Source organism: Labeo rohita, chromosome 18, assembly GCF_022985175.1.
Source record: "Labeo rohita strain BAU-BD-2019 chromosome 18, IGBB_LRoh.1.0, whole genome shotgun sequence".
Lineage (NCBI taxonomy): Eukaryota > Metazoa > Chordata > Actinopteri > Cypriniformes > Cyprinidae > Labeo > Labeo rohita.
This window is the reverse complement of record NC_066886.1, coordinates 4,715,777-4,736,606: the sequence shown is the minus strand read 5'-3', so window position 1 is coordinate 4,736,606 and position 20,830 is coordinate 4,715,777. Positions and strand designations below refer to the sequence as shown.

The 20,830-nt window shown below is 32.9% G+C and overlaps 1 protein-coding gene across 2 annotated transcripts in view; it reads left to right on the top strand.

The window, feature by feature from the left end:
- The window catches only part of kcp (kielin cysteine rich BMP regulator), a 55,882-nt gene that overhangs the window by 15,158 nt on the left and 19,894 nt on the right, over positions 1-20,830 (top strand). For both annotated transcript variants that reach the window (XR_007829716.1, XM_051135412.1), the window contains exons 9-31: positions 12-108; positions 263-345; positions 2,599-2,692; positions 2,778-2,851; positions 2,932-3,111; positions 4,532-4,625; positions 4,738-4,820; positions 4,902-4,995; positions 5,268-5,350; positions 6,513-6,601; positions 6,676-6,766; positions 6,852-6,951; positions 7,049-7,134; positions 9,076-9,172; positions 12,735-12,878; positions 13,382-13,482; positions 14,094-14,187; positions 14,278-14,457; positions 15,048-15,130; positions 15,579-15,672; positions 16,847-17,029; positions 18,274-18,533; positions 18,680-18,778. Coding sequence is in view for 1 of the 2 variants with exons in the window: in XM_051135412.1 (XP_050991369.1) it covers positions 12-108; positions 263-345; positions 2,599-2,692; positions 2,778-2,851; positions 2,932-3,111; positions 4,532-4,625; positions 4,738-4,820; positions 4,902-4,995; positions 5,268-5,350; positions 6,513-6,601; positions 6,676-6,766; positions 6,852-6,951; positions 7,049-7,134; positions 9,076-9,172; positions 12,735-12,878; positions 13,382-13,482; positions 14,094-14,187; positions 14,278-14,457; positions 15,048-15,130; positions 15,579-15,672; positions 16,847-17,029; positions 18,274-18,533; positions 18,680-18,778 (2,583 nt within the window). In the remaining variant the exon portion in view is untranslated. The remainder of the gene's footprint in view (positions 1-11; positions 109-262; positions 346-2,598; positions 2,693-2,777; positions 2,852-2,931; positions 3,112-4,531; positions 4,626-4,737; positions 4,821-4,901; positions 4,996-5,267; positions 5,351-6,512; positions 6,602-6,675; positions 6,767-6,851; positions 6,952-7,048; positions 7,135-9,075; positions 9,173-12,734; positions 12,879-13,381; positions 13,483-14,093; positions 14,188-14,277; positions 14,458-15,047; positions 15,131-15,578; positions 15,673-16,846; positions 17,030-18,273; positions 18,534-18,679; positions 18,779-20,830) is intronic.

The window sequence follows — 20,830 nt, the reverse complement described above, 5'->3', positions numbered from 1 at the left end:
TTATTTCATAGCATGGAAGAGTAGAGTGTAATGTGAATCCATGTCCATCACAGTCCTGCCAGCAACCGCCTGCTCCTCAGGAAACGTGCTGCCCTGTCTGCCAAACAAGTACCCACAATGCATCTCTACACACACTGTGCTTTCATTTATACCACTGAATGAGTGACACTTTCATATACTGTAGTATTTAAACGCTACTCCTAAGTACTTGTATGTTAACTATAAAAGGTGTATTTGTTTTGTCTTCCATGTTAATCTTCAGGATGTGAATACGAGGGTGAGTTCCATGAGAATGGTGATGTTTTTGTTTCGAGATCAAACCCTTGCCTCCAGTGCACCTGCTCTGTGAGTCTACTTTGTGTGTGTGTGTGTGTGTGTTTTTGCTGTCCATGCAGGGAAGAAATTGCATTTGAAAGTAAAACACAGAAATCTGTTGCACAAAAGTTGCACAAAGGGATTAATAATCTCATTATTCATATCCAAATGTTCCAAAAGAGATATTTTAGTGTTAAAATTAATCTGTAAAGATTATAGTTAACTAAATTAAATATGCTGTCAGTCAGAATAAACCAAAGCATACAGATTATGTGTACATTTTTAGTTGAATGTAAAGGCTAAATAAGGTCAAACTGAAATGGCAGAAGACATTTCAATAATTAGGACAGTTAATGTATGTTTTGCAGATGTACCTGTGGTAAAAAACAGTCAATGTATGTAAAGTTTTTTTTATTTTAATAATGACATATGACATAACTCTGACATATGAAATAATAGTCAGAAAAATCACCTTTGTGACCCTGGACCACAAAACCAGTCATAAGGGTCAGTTTTTTGCCTGAATAAATACGCTTTCCATTGATGAATAGTTTGTTAGGATAGGACAATATTTGGCCGAGATACAACTATTTGAAAGTCTGAGGGTGCAAAAAAATCTAAATATTGAGAAAATCGCCTCTAAAGTTGTCCACATTAAATCTCATTGATTAACATTATAAGCTATTAGAGAATCTTACGTCTTGCCATTTTGCATATATTCAGAATTATACCAAAAGGCCTTTTATTTGCTGAAAAAACATAAAATATCATTCAAATGACACAAGGTATGTAGAAGTTGGTGCATGTTTTTAATCATGTTCATAATTTAGAAGCTTTAGTAATTTTCATATCAGTTATGGGAAAGTAGGCTCATTAGTCAAAACTATCAAATCTTATGTTAAACCATTCACAGAATCTGTCAAAATATCACAATAGTCAGCCAATAATGACCAGAATGTCAGCTGACCTCAGTCAGTGGTACTGTACTTCACTTGGTTGGAGTTAAAGATGAGTACAAACCATGCATATGCCACTCAATGTATACTGTAAATTTTCTTACTGCGGTCAATTTAAAAAATGTCTCTAAACTACAGTATAATAAAAAAGTGGGTAAAGTTCTGCATCTGTTTTGCAAAAGTTATGTGAGTTGTGTTATGCGTGCTTCAGTCTCATTACAGTTAACTAAAACTAAAACCACAAAAAATAACTTAAATATTAAAATAATAATAATAATAATAATAAAATCTAAAAAAAAAAAACTTATGTCAGCTTCTTGCTAAGGCAACATTTCTTATTTTTGTGTAGGTTAAATAAGTAAATAACTAAAATATTTAAATAACCAAAACTAATAAAAAAATAAACTAATAAACAAATTTTTTTTAAAAATAAAATTAATACAAATTGCAACAAAATCTAATAAAAATTACAAAACACACAAAAAATATTAACATATGAACTAATATTAAAGTGAAAATAAAATATAATAAATATAATAAAATATAAAAATAAAACCTAATCCAAAATATTAACAAATCCTATAACAGTACATCAATGATACTAAAATATTACTGGCATGTTTATGCTAATGCACACGGCTCTTTAAGGTTTGTTTTACAGTATCAAATAAATTACTAAAGTACTAAACTAAAATGAATAAGAGCTGAATTTTAACCATCTGGTATTGTTTATTTGGAAGTCACACTTGTGTTGTATTTTTGTTAAAAAATGTTGTATTTAAGTTAAAAAATAATCCATCGAATTGAGGCAGATTTGTTCCAACTTGCTGGAAAAAAAATGTAAGAAAATCATCTATTATGTGTAGCAATTAGATGCCTGGACTGTTATGGCAATAAAAAATTATGTAAATAAAAATAAATATATAAATAGCCATATATATTCAGTGCTGTGTATTCCTTTGTTACTGAGCATTGTTTTCAGGCATAATTGCTTAAATTTAGCTTTTTTTTCTGTACGGTGGCTGATTTGTAAGTTGTACACACAAAACATCTCTGTATTTTTGCTTATTTCCCATTCATTTCCTATGGTGGTCATTTTTGACTACTTTTTTTTTTTCAACCTTTTAGCTTTTTGGGGGTGTCACATAGTGATTGACATAAAGGTCACAGAGTTGCGTACCATTCTTATTAAGTAGCCCAATCTTTCCAAACTTTTTTTCCAGTTTAAAATAACTAAACAACATCAGAGGGTTAAACAGGTCAATGCAAATTGCTCAACCAAACAGCTTGGATCATGTTAACCTGGATTGCACGTGTTCATTTGCAGAACAGTCAGGTGAGATGCGACCCCGTGCACTGTCAGCCCACCACGTGTCCAACCTCCTACAGGAGACCTGGAGAGTGCTGTCCTACCTGCTCTGGTACAATCACAAGCACATATGAGCTCTTTCATTTGACTGCTACCACTTATTTGTGACTGCGTCTATTTTATCCTGTTCTTTGCAGCATGCAGTGTGGACGGTCGGCCGTACAACGGCTCTTACAGCACAGTTGATGGCTGCCAGACCTGTACTTGTCAGGTGCTTCTCTCTCACCTACAGCTAGTTAGTGGATGAAATGACCTCATGCTTGATTGCACGTATTGTGTTTTGCTCATCAGGCTGGGAATCAGGCGTGCGTTGATGTGCAGCAGTGTCCACAGACGTGTCAGGATGGCGTGAGGCCGCCGTTCGGCTCTTGCTGCAGAGATTGTTCCCGCTGTAACTTCGAGGGGCAGGTTATCCTCGACGGCGTCTCTGTTCAACCCTCCCGTGATCCCTGCAAACGCTGTGTGTGCAATGTAAGCCTGTGAGATGCCAGTATGCATTTCTACATTACTGAAACGTAATATGGTTTTATAGTTGCATCCCACCACTTACTTGTGATGCTAGTGTTACTTAAAGTGTCGTATGCAACATGTAGGCCTTTGTGTAGATTTACAAAATATATGATAAAATTAATAAAAAATAATGTTGTATTATGTTGCAAATCCAAAATGTGACATATTACTTTACTTATTATTTTTTGCGACAATAATTGTATTATATAACAAGTGTTATTTTGGTGTTTTACTTTAAATACTGTTGTAATATTTATTTATATTTTGAATTAGCTTTTATTTTCATATTTTGAGTTTTTAAATTGTTTCAGTTTTAGTGAAAAAGTTTAAATTTAATTTAGTGCTGTTATATTATATTATATTATATTATATTATATTATATTATTTTTTTTACATTTATTTTTTTTACATTTATTTTTTAGCTTTTTGTTTTACATTTTTTTTTTTAGCTTTTATGGTTAAGTTTTAAACAGTTTTATTTAACAATAACACCACTGTACATTTTTATTTTATTTATTTAATTTTTCAGGGAATGCATGAACTGATATAATGTTTACCCTAAATTACCCTATTTCATGTAGTATTTATATTTTTTTATTCAAGTTTTTCATTAACAATTTGAAAAGATTTTAGTTAACAATAACACCACTGTACATAACATTTTTATTTTATTAGATTTTATTTTAATTTTATTTCTTAGATAATGCAACTTCAATTTATTTAGTTTTAGTTAGTTGCCAAGGCAGTATGTCTAATTTTTGTTTCTTTAATTTTTTTGTTTAAGTTTTTTTAGTTTTTTATGTTATAAGTTTTTCATGTAGTATTTATATTTTTTATTTCTGCTTTTATTTATTAACAATTTTTAACAGTTTTAGTTAAGTTATTCTGTTTTATTTTATTTTGTTTCTTAGACTGCATGAACTAATAAACATTTTACCCTAAATGCAGTGTAAATCATTTTGAATAAAACAACTTAAATTTATTGTATTTTAATTAGTTGCCAAGGCAACACATCTAATTTTTGTTTTTAATTCATTTTTTTTTTCTTTTAATTTAGGTTTTAAGTTTTTCATGTAGTATTTATATTTTTTATTTCAGCTTTTTTCAATTAACAATTTCAACAGTTTTAGTTAACAATAACGCCACTGTAAGGCTTTACCCTCATTATTGTCCACATACAAAAAGATTTAAGGTTTTCAACTATTTAAAGTGCATCTTGTACATGTATTCTAACATTTACCAAAAACGTCCTCTACTCTGGTGGTTTGTAGCCTTTCGTAAGTTTGTGTATCATTTAATAAAGTTAAATAGTAAGTTATTTACATTTTTACCTATAAAATCGGCACTAATTAAGAAGATTGTGTGTTTGTTTTTCTTATAGTCAGGGAATATAGTCTGTGACACCGAGTCGTGTCCTAAACTTCCCTGTAATTTGGTGGAGACTGAAGGTAGACAGTGCTGTCCCAGGTGTCGAAGTAAGTGTGTTGTGAGCTTTTTTGACATTTTAGTCCATTTTAATGACAAGTGATTTAAGATTGTCTTTAGGAGCTCATACTTATCATAAGAGTCTTTTGTCTTGATATGAAGGTTGTGTCCAGGACAGTGTGCGGCACCTGCACGGCTCTCAGTGGAAGCTTTCTAATGACCCCTGCACGACTTGTACATGCACGGTTGGTCTTCACCTGTTACCAAGCTGTTTTTGGACTATCAGTGTTTTATTCCTTAAATGTAAACTCTTTGTCTCTCTATAGGAGGGTCAGGTTCAGTGTGAGAGTGAGCGCTGTGATATCCACTGTAGGAACCCAGCCTCTCCTCCTCTTGGATCCTGCTGCTCTGTCTGTGATGGTGTGTTTAACCTTTTAAACATGATACGTTAAAACTGTTTAAAACATTTAAAAAGTACAGAACAGTTGAGAACATGTAATCAAAGTTTTGATACATATTGTATGTTATTCCAAGAAAAACAGGCTTGTCAGAAAGCAGGAAAGCCACGATAGATCTACAAGTTATAACCTCAAACATTTATGGACAGGCTAGGACTATGTTGCTTTAGAAAAAAGTATCTAGTAAATGGCTTATTATACTTTATATTACTTTGTTGCATTAATTTCTCATAGGTTGCAGTGTTAATGGAATAGACATCCCGAACAGGATGACACTGCCGCAAGGATCTCCATGTGATCCCACGTGTACATGTGAGGTAAGGTAACTTTAGTTTGTTTAGAATTTCTACATATATTCATTTAATTATTTTATTTTATTACAATTTTTTGTTTATATACCGCTTCACTGTCATTGATATTTTTTATTTTTATTTTATTTACATTTTTTTTTTAATTAGAATCTGCTATGCTTCACTGTCATTGACATAATTTTTTTTTTTTTTTTTTTTTTTAGCAGTATATACTGCTTTACTGTCATTAATATTTCATTTATTTTGTTTTAAGTTTTTAAATATTTTTATTTTTGTTTAGAATCTGCTATGCTTCACTGTCATTGATATGTAAATTTAATTTAATTTTTATTTTGTTTTATTTTATTTTATACAAATGTATTTCAATACTTTTTGTTTATATACTGCTTCACTGTCTTTGATATGTATATGCAAGTTTATATATATATATATATATATACAAATATAGTCATTAATATGTAATTTGTATGAAATGTATGTACGTATGTAAATGTATTTATTTTATTATTTTATTTTATTTTATACAAAAGTATTTTAATACTTGTAATTTTGTTTATATATTGCTTCACTGTCATTGATATGTATTATTTTATTTTATTTTAATTTTTTCAGTATTTTAATTTTTTGTTTAGAATCTACTATGCTTCACTGTCATTGACATGTACATTTAATTTAATTATTTATTGATTGATTTTATTACATTGTTTTATTTTATACAAAAGTATTTCAGTACTTATATTTTTGTTTATATACTACTTCACTGTCATTGATATGTATTTTTTATTTTATTTTAGGTTTTTCAGTATTTTTATTTTTTGTTTAGAATCTGCTATGCTTCACGGTCATTGTTATGTAAATTAAATTAATTAATTAAATTTTTTTTTTATATATATACTGCTTTACTGTCATTTATATGTATTTTTTATTTTATTTTATTTAAATTTTTCTGTATTTTTATTTTTTGTTTAGAACCTGCTATGCTTCACTGTCACTGATATGTAAATGTATTTATTTATTTATTTATTTATTTATTTATTTATTCCCTAGAACTGACAAAATTTTTACCCTGAATGCATAAATCATAAATTGATTCGGATAAAATGGTTTTCCGACGTAAAAAAGTAATTACTTTCTAGAAGAAGATTGTAACAAATTATTTCTTTTTCAGAATGGGAATATTAATTGCGTTCAGTTACAACCCTGCCCACCACCTTCCTGTCATAATCCAGTCCAGAGACAAGGAGAATGTTGTGCACGGTATTAATGTTTCATCACGCTTTTGACTTTCTGTATTTGACTTTTATTAATCAGTTCTGTTTGTTGGTGTTCAGATGTGAGGAGTGCAGATATGAGGGCGAGGTGTACGTAGACGGTCAAGTCTTTACGTCTAAACAGGATCCACGTTTAAGATGTCAGTGCTCGGTGAGTGTTTACAAAAGTGTTTACTATATATATGATTATGTGAATGTATTTATGTGTGTATGTGTGGATATATATTATGCTGCAGGGTGGACAAGTGACGTGTGAATCGGCATCAACTTCATGTTCACCTCAGAGATGCGAGCACCCAACAAAACCACATGACCAGTGCCGTCCGAGTTGCAACAGTAAATAAGCATGCAAACACCTTTATTTTAAGACAGATCTTTCTTTCTGTCTTTCTATAATATGCAACACAATACATGTGTTTTTACTGTATTGCAGCTTGTGAATATGAAGGAAGCGTTTACGAAAATGGACAAGAGTTCAGGCCTCCCGGTGGCGGTCCATGCATTCAGTGTTCATGCCAGGTGAAAGAGTGAAAAAAGCTATTGTCAATCCAGTTTAAAGCAATGCTAATCAACAAAGTTACAGATAAAAATGGTTCTTAATGCAGTTTTTTTTTTGGTTTTGTTTTTGTGACCGTATTTTTTAAATTAAATTAAATTAAATTAAGTTAATATATAAATGTCATAACTGCATTTTTGGCTAAATGCAAGCATGTCAAGACAAAATATTGAGTAAATTTGAAGGATATTTTCATCAAAAGATAAAAACTATAAGTTAAAAACAAAAAATTGGGTAAATTCCAAATGGGCTGGGTAAAAAAAAATATCGATTTCTTGATTTAAATCGATTCTCATTTTTACGAAACAATATCAATTCCTAAGAATTGATTCCCAAGAATCGATTCATCTAGCCTGTTAATTAAAGACATACTGTGTTGATAAAATATGCTGATTTTTTAAAAGTTGACATGTTTAAATTAATATATAACTGTCATATTTGTATTTTTAGCTGGATAAAAAAATATCCATTTCTCGATTTAAATCAATTCTCATTTTTACGAAACGGAATCGATTCGTCTAGCCTGTATTCAGTTAATGAATGGAACATTTTAGCGCATTTTATTTTTATTTTTGATATGAAACAAAGCCTAAGATTTCCAATTCTGTCCATTTTATTACGATATTCAAACAATAAATACCATTTTGGCGCTGTTTAATGTGGAGTGACAAATCGCTGTGGCGCCTCAGTTCGAGAGAAGCGGCAGCCTGAACTGATCAAATGTGAATAAACATGTTAAAGTATGTTAAAAGAAAGAGTAAACTCACCGAAATCCTTATTCCGTCTCACGTAATTGCTTAATCAGTATTTTAACCGTGGAAGGACGTCGATATAACAGCTTGTAAACAACATGTCACGTAACGTCTTATTTACCTTAGGAAAAAAAACAGTATTCGATGACCGTAAACTCGTTAGTCAGCTAAATTATCTCTATAAAGCAGCATTTTGCTACATATACTTATCATATAACATATTTATTATAATTTTTATTACTGTTCTTTAGTGTTTGTTTAAATAAATTAGTCAAATTGCTCTGATAGTCACCATTTAACGTTAAACGTTTAACGTTATATTTCAAAAAACGAATTGGCGAATTTTCTATATTATAGCAAATGTAGTACCAACTGACTCTCATGTATATTTTACAGCATTAACGTTAGTTGAGAGATTTTTTTCCTGAGAATATTTGTCATATGTACCTAATATATATATCTAAAATAATCAATATTGAATAGGAAACCGAATCGAATCGCAAGTTCGTGAATCAGAATCAAACCGAACCGTGAAATTTGTCAAAACCTAGCCCTATATGCATACTATATGTGACCAAGGACCGCGAAACCAGTCATAAGTGTCAATTTTTTCGAAATTGAGCTTTATGCATCATCTGAAAGCTTAATAAATAAGCTTTCCATCGATGTATGGTTTGTTAGGATAGGACAATATTTGGCCGAGATACAACTATTTAAGTATATGGAATCTGAGGGTGCAAAAAAATCAAAATATTGAGAAAATCACCTTTAAAGTTGTCCAAATTAAGTTCTTTGCAATGCATATTACTAATCAAAAATTAAGTTTTGATATATTTACAGTAGGAAATTTACAAAATATCTTCATGGAACATGATCTTTACTTAATTTCCTAATGGTTTTTGGCATAAAAGAAAAATCTATAATTTTGACCTATACAATGTATTTTTGGCTATTGCTACAAATATACCCCAGCGACTTAAGACTCGTTTTGTGGTCCAGGGTCACATATGTTCTTATAAACTCTAATGTTAGCTTTATGTCAGGAATAGGACAATGAATATGCATATGTGCATAATCAAATTTGACACCAAAACTCACTGATGTTACTGAAGCCATTGATTCTTGTGTAACATTATATTGTTATTTTGTTAGAATGGTAATGTGAGATGTCATCAGGAAAGATGCCCAGCCTTGAGTTGTGCAGTTCCTACTCCAGCCCCTCCTAACACCTGCTGTCCAGTGTGTGGAGGTAAGACATTCTGCAGTACATACTGCATTAAAGGAAAAGCCCACTTTCAGAACAAAAATTTACAGATAATTTAATTTACTCACCCCCTTGTCATCCAAGATGTTCATGTCTTTCCTTCTTCAGTCAATAAGAAATTATGTACTTGAGGAAAGCATTTCAGGAATGGACCTTTATCTCACTTCCTATATCCGGTAAGCGCAGTTACTGAACGACTGATTATAACGAGATTACGTGTCGCGCCGTTCGCTGCTAGTTTACACCAATACTCCCGCTTCTAGACTAAACAGTGTGTAATTTCTTTAGCAACGACTTTTTACTTAAGTGTTCACTTGACTTTCTGTAGCGCAGCTGCCACATTTCCCGTCAAAACAATAGCAAACATTTAGACACGATATGTTTTTTTTTTCTCACAAATATAGACTATATTATATGCACGTGGCCTTTTTGCTTCTTGTAATGATAATGGTTTTTGAAGTCCAGTCAAATCAAATAAGATGAATGTCATGTGGCATTCAATAACATTTTTTTCTTTTTTTTTAATTATGTGTGGGATAATGTTGGCTGTTATATTTGGGTTAAAATGCGTGCTTTTAAAATAGGCCTATATATATTATAAATAAAATATAGCCTATAATATACACTACCATTAAAAAAATAAAGGTCAGTAAGATTTGTTAATGGATAAAAGGGTTGCATTTGTTTGTTTAACAAACACAGTAAAAACAGTACATCTACCATTTGGGAAAAAAAATCCTATTTGGACATATTTTAAAACATTACAAGTTGGTGAGTGAAAACTCTGGAAATCTTTTCTTTGTACTTTTGTCAATGAAATAAAAGTTAAATAGAATTACAAATCACAAATTTTATAATTTTACAAAACGTCCCAACTTTTCTAGAAATAGGATAGTTTGAAGTTTTCTTTAAAGCATTTGTAAGCAAACTTTGAAATATTCTCACAAAATGTATGAAATATAGTAAAGTATGGTTTACATTTCTTCCATTTTCACCAAAATAACCAAGTCCACTATGCCAGGAAAAAAGGGGAATTCAGTATACTCTCAAAAAACAGGGTATTTTCTAAAACTAAGGGATAAATTATTATTATATTTCACAGAAAGCTAATTGAAAACATCCAAACATATCACAGCAGTAAAAAGGATGTTCCAAGAATGGAAGAACAAACTAAAATCTCTTCTGTAAAATGTCCATGTGGATATGTTCTAAACAAGAATTTTATTTAGTCATTTTAAATTTGGGGCAACAAGGTATATCAGCATCGCAACACTGAAGCTGTAGCAATGATAATCACCAACACGCTTAAAAACTCTGTAAATGAATGTTATTACACTTACTTTAAAATAAATTACTGTACAAAAGTACTTCACTGTTTTTTTTTTTTTGTTTCTTTGCAATTCAATGTATCCTTGAATTAAAGTAATTTCTTTAAAATCACAATGACCCCATAAATGAATTACTGTAAATATACCAACAGTCCTCATTATAAACACAAAATAATAACAATCAACTTTAATATTCAGTGAGGACTATTAGACTATGTTTTATTTGACGGGGGCGTTGAGGGACCTGGATAATGGCTAGGGGGGGCGCTGGCCCAAAAAAGGTTGAGATGAATGAATGCGCGGGCGTCGTCTTAAAGAAATAACAATGTTGAACATTTTAGCTAATTAATCTAGACAGTATAACGTGTTGACAGCATGATTTGAGTATTTTTTAAGAATTTTTGGCATAAACGTGAATTACATACAGTGAAAAGACTGTGAATGAAAAATGACAGAATAAAGAATTTAATACAAATAAATAAATAAATATGTTGATTCTGATGTTATTCATCAGGTCTCACACACACTGCACACACTGACGCAGTGTGGTGAAATCACGCATGTTTATGAGCCATGGGTTTCTCAGATCGGTACGTTGGATTAAAACTACAAGTTCCGTTGCGTTTGGAAAATTATGTGCACAGTAATCATCATCATCATTTCTTTGCCTGTCTCTGAAAATGTCCGGATTTTGAAATCAACCTGCAGATGCTCATTTTAACAGGCTTTTATTCAAGTAGTGATTACAGCATATTGAATAATATATACATAACCGGAAGAATCGATACACTGCTTCGACAAGCGCTTCCGGTGTTCAATTCCGGTGCGATAAAGGTCCATTTTCTCCATATAGTGGACTTCAATGGTGCCCCCAAGTTTGAACTTACAAAATTCAGTTTAATAGCAGCTGCAAAGGGCTATAAATGATCCCAGCCGAGGAAGAAGGGTCTTACCTAGTGAAACGATCGGTCATTTCAAAACAAATTGACAGTTTATATACTTTATAACTTCAAATGCTTGTCTTGTCTCGTATACGTAGTCTGTGTTATCCAGATCAATACAGTTAGGGTAGGTCGAAAAACTCCCGTCTCGTTTTCTTCTTCATTGTCAAAATTGTCCTGCATCGCTGTTTTACCATTTTTTTGTAAAGGGCATTTGACTTTCTTTGCATGTTCACTTTGTAAACACTGGGTCAGTACTTCTGCAGCGATGTAAAACAAAGTTCACGCAGACTTAGACAAGACGAGCATTTGAGGTTATAAAGTATATTAATTGTCAATTTGTTTTGAAAATGACAGATCGTTTTGCTTGATAGGACCTTTCTTCCTCGGCTGCGATCGTTTAGAGCCATTTGAAGCTGCATTTAAACTGCATTTTGGAAGTTCAAATTTGGGGACGTCATTGAAGTCCATTATATGGAGATAATTCCTGATTTTCTTTTCCTCAAGAAACATAATTTCTTAGTGACTGAAGAAAGAAAGACACAGTACCATTCAAATGTTTAGAGTCAGTAAGATTTTATTTAGAAACAAGTTAATACTTTTATTCTGCAAGGATGCTTTAAATGGATCGAAAGGAACAATAAAGATATATATATGGTTAAAAAAATTATTTTAAATAAATGCTGTTTTTCTGAGCTTTCTATTCATCAAAGAGTCCTGAAAAAATGTAGGACTGTTTTCACAAAAATATTAAGCAAAACATCTGTTTTCAACTAATGATGATAAAAATAAAGATAGCATATTAGAATGTTTTATGAAGGATCATGTGACACTGAAGACTGGATTAATGATGCTGAAAATTCAGCTTTGCATCGCAAAAAGAAATTACATTTTAAAATATATTCAAATAGAAAACAGGTATTTAAAACTGTAACATTATTTCACAGTATCACAGTTTTTATTGTTTTTTTAATCAACTAAATGTAGCCTTAGTGAGCATAAAAGAGTTCCTCGAAAATAAGGATATTGTAATATACCGATACTTACGATAATCGTAGTATTCAAAAAGTGAGAATAAATAATGTAGAAAAAATGATATGACTGATGAAATGTGAAGAGAATTAACACACAACCGCAACAGTATATGGTTTATATTTGTTTTTCAAGCCATCTCTGGTATTACTGAAAAAGATAATGTATTTTTATAATGTAATGCTAATTCACATGAAGCTTTTGAACAATAGTGTATATTTGTTCATTCTGTGTCCATGTATGTAGGATGTCTGTGGAATGGTATTCAGTATGAGGAAGGAGCCACGTGGGCTGAGGCTGACCAAAGATGTTCTTGTAATGGCGGACAGGTGACGTGTAGTAGCAACTGTCCCCAGACAAACCCCGCGCCCTGCCCCCCCAACCCCACAAGTAAGAGAAAGAGAGGGAGAAAGAGACAGAAAAAAAGAGACAGAAGCACTGTTCCAAAGCCAATGACTCTGTGTCTACATACATAGGCAGTTACCTTGTACGGCAGCATCCTAGCCAAATCCTGACTGATTTGAATCACACTGAAAGAAACACTTTGATGTTTGATGTTAGAGTGATTGCTAAGCTATTAAGTCAGTGGTGAAAATATCAAAAAAAGCATATCGAAATATATGTATAATTGTATGCACATTTATTTTAATATCTGTATGAAATATCTGCTTTTTAATTAAAATAAGTGTCTTAGTCCTGTTCTCAGAACTGACTAAAATAGGTATAAAAACATTTCACATACTGTCTGCTGTTTCAAAACATGTGGAATGTTCCCATAATGTGTACAATTGCTGTCTAGGAACGCATCTCGCTAGGGTTTGGAACAGAGCTGCAGAATACTCAGTCACAGACAAGTCCAGCAAGTTGTTTAGATGTTGATAATTGTATGACAGGTCATGGGTCCTGTGGGCAGTGCCAGTACAATCAACGCATGTATGAAAATGGCCAAACATTCCAGGACCCGGATGATCCCTGTAGGACGTGCACCTGTCAGGTACATGCTATTGGAAATACTTGATTTGACATTTTACCAGTGTTTAATACCAAACTTTAATGGGACTCAGGATTTGTATAAGAAACTATTGAAATGTTTCAGTGCTGTTCTTGTTAAAGGAGAAGTCCACTTCCGAAACAAAGATTCACATATAATGTACTCACCCCCTTGTCATCCAAGTAAATAAATTATGTTTTTTGAGGAAAACATTTCAGCATTTTTCTCACTATATGTGAATCTTCATTTTGGAAGTGGACTTCTCTTTTAAAAGGTTGTAAACTGCTAGTGATTTTTAAATGTTTTTAATTAAGTCTCTTAAACTCACCAAAACTGCATTTATTTAATTAAAAATACAGTAAAAACAGTAATATTAGCTAATATTTTTTTGCAATTTAAATAACAATTTTCTATTGTATTGTATTTTAAAATGTAATTTATTCCTGTGATGCAAAGCTGAATTTTCAGCATCATTACACCAGTCTTCAGTGTCACATAATCCTTCAGAAATCATGCAGATTAAACATTTTGTTAAAAAAGTAGTTTACAAACTTAAAAGTACTTTCGTAATTGTCAGCTAGATTATATACATGAATGTGTGTGCGTGTTTGTAGGATGGTCACACAAGATGTGCTTCAGCATCATGTCCCCAACAGACGTGTGGTAATGCATACACTCCTCCTGGAGACTGCTGCCCCCAGTGTCCAGGTGCGCATTCAATAAACAAACCTCAGATAACTTGATATTAATTGTGCACACTGTCAGTTATTGTCTCCCCTTGTTTTCTTCTTTTTCAAGTGAATCCATGTGAATACGATAACCGCGTCATTGCTCATGGAGATACATTTCCAAATCCTTCGAATCCATGTGAGGATTGTGTTTGCAGTGAGGGAAATGTGAACTGTGGCAATCGTGAGTGTCCGAGGCCGAACTGTAACAATCCCCGGCCGGGGACGTGCTGCCAAAACAACTGTAATGGTGAGAGTCATAAGCATCAAACTTAGTGTGTATTTATTTTCAGGTTTTACCTTTAATAGGGTGTATTTTTCCTGACCACTTTTACAATTACATATACTATTACATCTTAACAATAAAACTTCCATCTACATCAACTTTTATAAAAAGCCCAGAATATAATAGCATTTTATTAGGGGCACGTTTGCCCCCATATTTTGTTTTTTAAAAGTATTTTTGTTACATCATGTGACAGAAAACCTCTTAAAGGGATAGTACATCACAAAATTTTAATTCTGTAATCATTTACTCACTCTCATGTTGCTCCAAACCTGTATGATTTCCCTCTTCTGTGAAACATAATAAAAGATATTCTGAAGAATGTTGGTTACCAAACTGTTTCGGTTCCTGTTGACTTCAAATGTATTTTTTGTTCCTACAATGGAAGACGATGGGAAATGAAACTTTTCGGTTACCAACATTCTGACCGTAACTAAATATAAATAGATAAAAATAGACACAAAGAATAGTACGTAGCTAAAAGAATGTGGAAGCACTTTCCTATGTGTATATGCAAACCAGTCACTTATAAAGCTCATCTGCCTTTCCTTCAGGATGTAGATATGTGGGTAATGACTATCCAAATGGAATAGAATTTCCTCATCCAACAGACAAATGCAGGACTTGCCGTTGTACGGTAAGTGATTCTTTCTCATGCACTACCATTCACACATTTGGGGCTTGTGAGTTTTTATTGTGAAATTTAAAATAGTGTTTTTATTTGAATATATTTCAAAATGTAATTTATTCCTGTGACGCAGAGCTACATTTTCAGGATCATTACTCCAGTCTTCAGTGTCACATGATCCTCCAGAAAACATTTTTAAATATAATACATATTATATAAACCTAAATATAGTTTCGCTGCTTTTTGTTTTTGTGGAAACCATGATGCATTTAATTTTGTGGACACCTTTTGTCACATTTGATTAATTCAATACATCCTTTATGAATAAAAGTATTAATTTCTTTTAAAGAAAAATCATACTGACCCCAACTTTTGAACGGTAGTGTGCATCCATTCCACACACATCTGATCTGTACATACTGGAGATCTGTGTCAAGTATCTGTGTGTTGTCTGTAGAATGGTAACGTCCAGTGTCTGATGACGCGATGTCCACCAGCGAATTGTGCTGGTGCATTTGTCCCATCAGGAGAGTGCTGCGCCCAGTGTCCAGGTCGCACTTCTGCTTTCATACTTCAGTCACATCATGTCTGAATTGCTAAGTTTGCATAATGACAATTTTAGGGCCCTATGATTTCCACGATGCGGAAAAAGCAGACGGAATCGTGGAATCCTGTCTTAAAAACAGAATTTACTGAATAACGTGGAATGTCATGGAATTTGTCAAAGTTTGAATGAATTATTCAAAAGTAGGACATTACACTTGAAGCAAACCGCAATATGGACTAGTATCTGTAAATATTATGTTCTTCATGTCTCTGTTTTAATGAATGGAGCAGATGAGCGGTTTTGTTTACTACACACACTGAAGCGTGCGTGACTCTCGTGGTGATTTCAGCATGTGACCGTTCCATTTTAGGAAAACTAGCGTCATATCATACACACAGAAATGTAAAGGTAGACACAGCAACCTGTCAAAATAAAAATCCGGGTTAACTTGAAGACATTGTGCCAGAAATATATTACTGCTACTACCACTACTACTACTGCTAAAATGAATTAAATAAACATTATTTTTATATTTCTTCCATCTTTTAATTTTAATAGTAAATTCCCCTTTGTTTGCCAAAAAAAAGTTTGCTTAATTTTCAATAATTAAAAGATAAATGAAATTAATATTTCATGCCTTCATTTGATAACCAGAACATTTTAAATACACAGCACAGAATTTCTAAGGGTAAAAAAATCATAAGGCTATTTTAAGAATAATTTTGAATAAATTAAGTATGCATTCAAATAATTAGACTTGCGAAAACACAGAATTTGATAACATTAAAACATATGGTACAAAAAATTAAAAAAATTCATAGGTCCCTAAACATGTCATTTTTGTTAAACCTTTATTAAATTGATGTGAAATGTATGTGTTTCATGATTTAAATTAATTAGACATGCTCTTTGATTAATGAAATTGAATTTCCCATTAAAAATGAGTTGAGAAAAATTTAAACGGAAAAAAATGAATTTGGAAAAAAAAAAATGGAATTTGGGAAAAAATAAAATGGATTTCATAGGGCCCTACAATTTAGAGATTATACTCTAAACTGTTCACATGCTATTTGCTAGTCTGCAACTCAAAATTATTGTAATTCTACCATGATGTGATATGTTATTGCACCTCCCATTTATATTTCCAAGTGTATTAAGTAAAATCTAATTTCCTACAGCACACTCTTCTGACTGCACTATTGAAGGACGGCAATATACTCACTTGCAGCAGTTCCACCATCCTGGTGACAGCTGTCAATCATGCTCCTGCACCAATGGGGTGGAGAGCTGCCGCCGCAGGCCCTGCCCTTCTGCTGTCTGCCCTCACCCCGTAATTCAAGAGTGCTGTCGCACTTGTGATGGTGAGACATTTCATACAAACATCATGAAGAGCATGCAATAGTTTAAATAAGGTTTCATCAACAAATACTGATATATAGACAGCAGTTTATATATTTATATATGCATATATGAGTATCAGCTAGGGCTGTCACGATTCCTCAATTCAATTCCATGATTCAGTTTGATTACTCGATTTTAAAAAATTTGTGTCGAGTAAACGGCAAAATACCAGAAGTGGTGCATTCCGCGGACGAGAATCCATTAAGCGTAGTAATAGACTGTTTTCCAAGGCTGGATGATATATTAAACCCATTTAAAAATCATACTTAATACATAATTCTGTTCTGAAATCACAAACGCTACAATTCAATTTAATACATTTATGCCATGCAGGTTTAATATATGCACTTTAGTGATTTCCATGCATGTAGGTTACGTACGTGTGTTCACAGTAAATGCTGCTCCACATAAACAGTTATCATTTACATGTGTAGAGCATCTCAAACTCCATCTCTGCATATTGTTGTGAGTTTGTGTTTATTATAACATTCATCTGGGAACGCAGCATGTGCCATTTCATCAGATTTGTAAGGTAAATCATTTATAAACCTACGTAAACACAGGAGAATACACCAGTATCCTTTATAAACATGATAACTGTTATCGCGATTTCAAAATAAACGTTTAAACCCTTACTTTGAGTTTACACATTTTGATGTCCACATATTCATGAAGTTACAGTGGTTATAGCTTTTTTGTTTTACAGAAATGGCCAAATATTAAAGATTAGGTGGATATTTGAATTAAATGTTGTTTGGTCAATATTAAACAAGGATTAGATCGCTTAGTAAAGTGTAAAACAATCTTCAGGCCATTGGCGCCTTCTGCAGTCATTTGTTATAATGCATAATGTACATTAGCTCTGTTGTTTATAATACATTATGTATTTTAACAGTTTTGTTCAATAAAACCATATGATTACTTGCTTTTGATACTTTATTTAATAAACTAATTTTTTCTATTGTATATGTATTTTAAGGGATTTTAAAGGCTATTGTTCAATTAGGTCTGTTCTTATTAGTACAAAAAAATTATAATCATCTGATTACTCGATTAATCGTCAGAATAATCGACTGATTACTCGATTAACAGAATAATTTTTAGTGACAGCCCTAGTATCAGCATATTAAAATGATTTCTAAAGGATCAGGTGACAGTGAAGACTGAAGTACATCTATATAGTGAGTTGTATTCTGTGTTTTAGGCTGCATGTATGATGGCCAGGAGTATCAGAACGGTCAGGAGTTCTCAGACCCTGCTGATCCCTGCGGTCGTTGCATGTGCAGGAATGGTCACGTGACCTGCAGCAAGATGGGATGTCACAACCCAGGATGTAGTAACCCTACTCCTCGGCCAGACCAGTGCTGTCCTGCGTGTGATGGCTGTCTGTACCACGGTCGTGATTGTGGAAATGGAGAACGCTTCCCTGATCCCACCAACCAGTGTCAGGACTGTACTTGCATGGTACACAAATACACATCAATCTGTTATCATAGTTTATCATTATTCTGAGCCTAATCTAATTAAAAAACAAAGTCTTGTGGGGGAAGTTTCGCTCATGTTGCTACTACAGTTTTACATCACAAATACTGTGTTGTGTATGTGTGTAGAATGGAAGTGTGTCATGCACACCCGTGTCCTGTCCAGAGGCACCTTGCAGGCAACCTGTGCGTCTTCCAGGCGAGTGCTGTCCCACGTGCTTAGGCCAGGTGAGGCAATGTATATGTGTAAATTTACCATAGTAACTACAATGTCAACAGCTTCTACACTGTTGTGAAATAGGGTGCCAGATTAATTTATGAATTTTTGCTAGTAACAAAAATGCATTAACAAAGTGCCGGTGTAATACCATGCCCCTTCCAATGTCAACAATAAAAAGTAAAATTAAACTTAATTTAAAATAACATAAAATAAAATACAACAAAATATAAAATAAAATACCAGGTTGTAATAACATGTTTTTCCACACTATCAAAAACAAAACAAAACATGAAATTAAATGCAATGCAATAAAATATAACGCAAAATACCGGGTTGTAATGCCATCTTTTTTCCCCACTGTCAACAATAAAAATCTAAAACAATGTATAAAATAACATAAAGTAAAATACAATACAATAAAACATAAAAAATATCATGTTGTACCCTGTTTTCACCACTGTCATCAATAAAAATAAAACACATTATAAAATAAAATACATTACAATAAAATTAAAATACTGTGTTTACCTCAATATACCAAAAATTGAATAGAAAATAAACTCTAATAAAATCTAAAATTAAAATACCATGTTGTAAAGCCATGTTTTCCCTATGTCAACTATTTAAAAAAACTGAAATAAAAAAATAACAAAATTTATATTTAATATAAAATTTATAATATAAATAATAAAATACCATTTTTCCCACTGTGAATAATAATAATAAAAAAACTAAAATAAAATAAAAAATAACAAAATTAATTACAATACAATAAACATAAAAATATCATGTTGTAATACCATGTTTTCTCCACTGTCATCAATAAAAAACTAAACAAAAACATAAAATAAAATAAACTACAATAAAATATAAAATTAAAATACCATGTTGTAATACCATGTTTTCCCACTGGCAGCATTTAAAAAAACTAAAATAAAATATTAAATAACAAAATTAAATATAAAATGAACTAAATTTAAATTACATACAAAATAAAAATGTCATGTTGTAATACCATGTTTTTTGGGCATATACTATGTGTCAGTACCACACCCGGACCGTCAGATTCCTTCACCACACCCACTCGTTCACAATCACCAGCCTTCTGATCACCGGCACCTGCACTCAATCACTGCTCACCTCTATAAATACCCAGGACTTTCTCTGTCAGTTGTCAGATCTACTCGTTAGATACCGGACTCAATGCTCCTTGCTCTTGTGAATCTTCATCAGCCTGTCTTCCAGCCTGAAAACCCTGATTACCACCACCTCCAGCAGTACTTAATTCCTGAAGCTAAGTTTAATCGGTTTTGTTTTTGTTTGTTATGTTTTATGTCTTCTTCCATTTATCAATAAATACTTAATTCAGTTAACCCACAACTCTCTCTCTCTCTCTGGAACCCTGACAGAAGATCTGACCAAAGAAAACAGATTCCCTCATCATGTCTGTTCGCCCCTCTTCGGATCCTCTCCTATCACTTCACCAGTTTCAACCGAGTACTACCCCGCTTGCCTCTGGAAGTCCCATGGCCTTACCTGCTTGTTATTAGGGCGAGGCGGCTAAATGTAACGGCTTCCTGCTTCAGTGCACCTTGTATTTTGAGATGCAACCTCAGCGTTTCCCGACGGAGCGATCTAAAACTGCTTTCATCACCAGTCTGCTGTCGGGCAGAGCGCTGGATTGGGCGGACGCACTGTGGCAAGCGGAAAATCCCATTATTGGTAGTCCCACCTCCTTCGTCAAACATTTCAAAGAAGTATTTGGAAAAGCCACCGGAAAACTGTCTCCTTCAGATGAATTGTACCGTCTCCGCCAAGGTTCTTCTTCAGTGAGTGATTATACCCTCCGTTTTCACACTGTGGCGACCCTTAGTGGATGGAACAAGCCAGCGCTCTGCTCAGCGTATCGCCAGGGCCTGAACATCGGCATTAGACAGCAGCTGGTGATTTTCGACGATGCAATTGGTCTGGAAGCCCTCATGCAAAAGACTGTTCAAATTGCTCAACGTCTGTCAGCATGTGTCCCTGAATCTCACGGTTCACTTGCCGCCTCGCCCAAC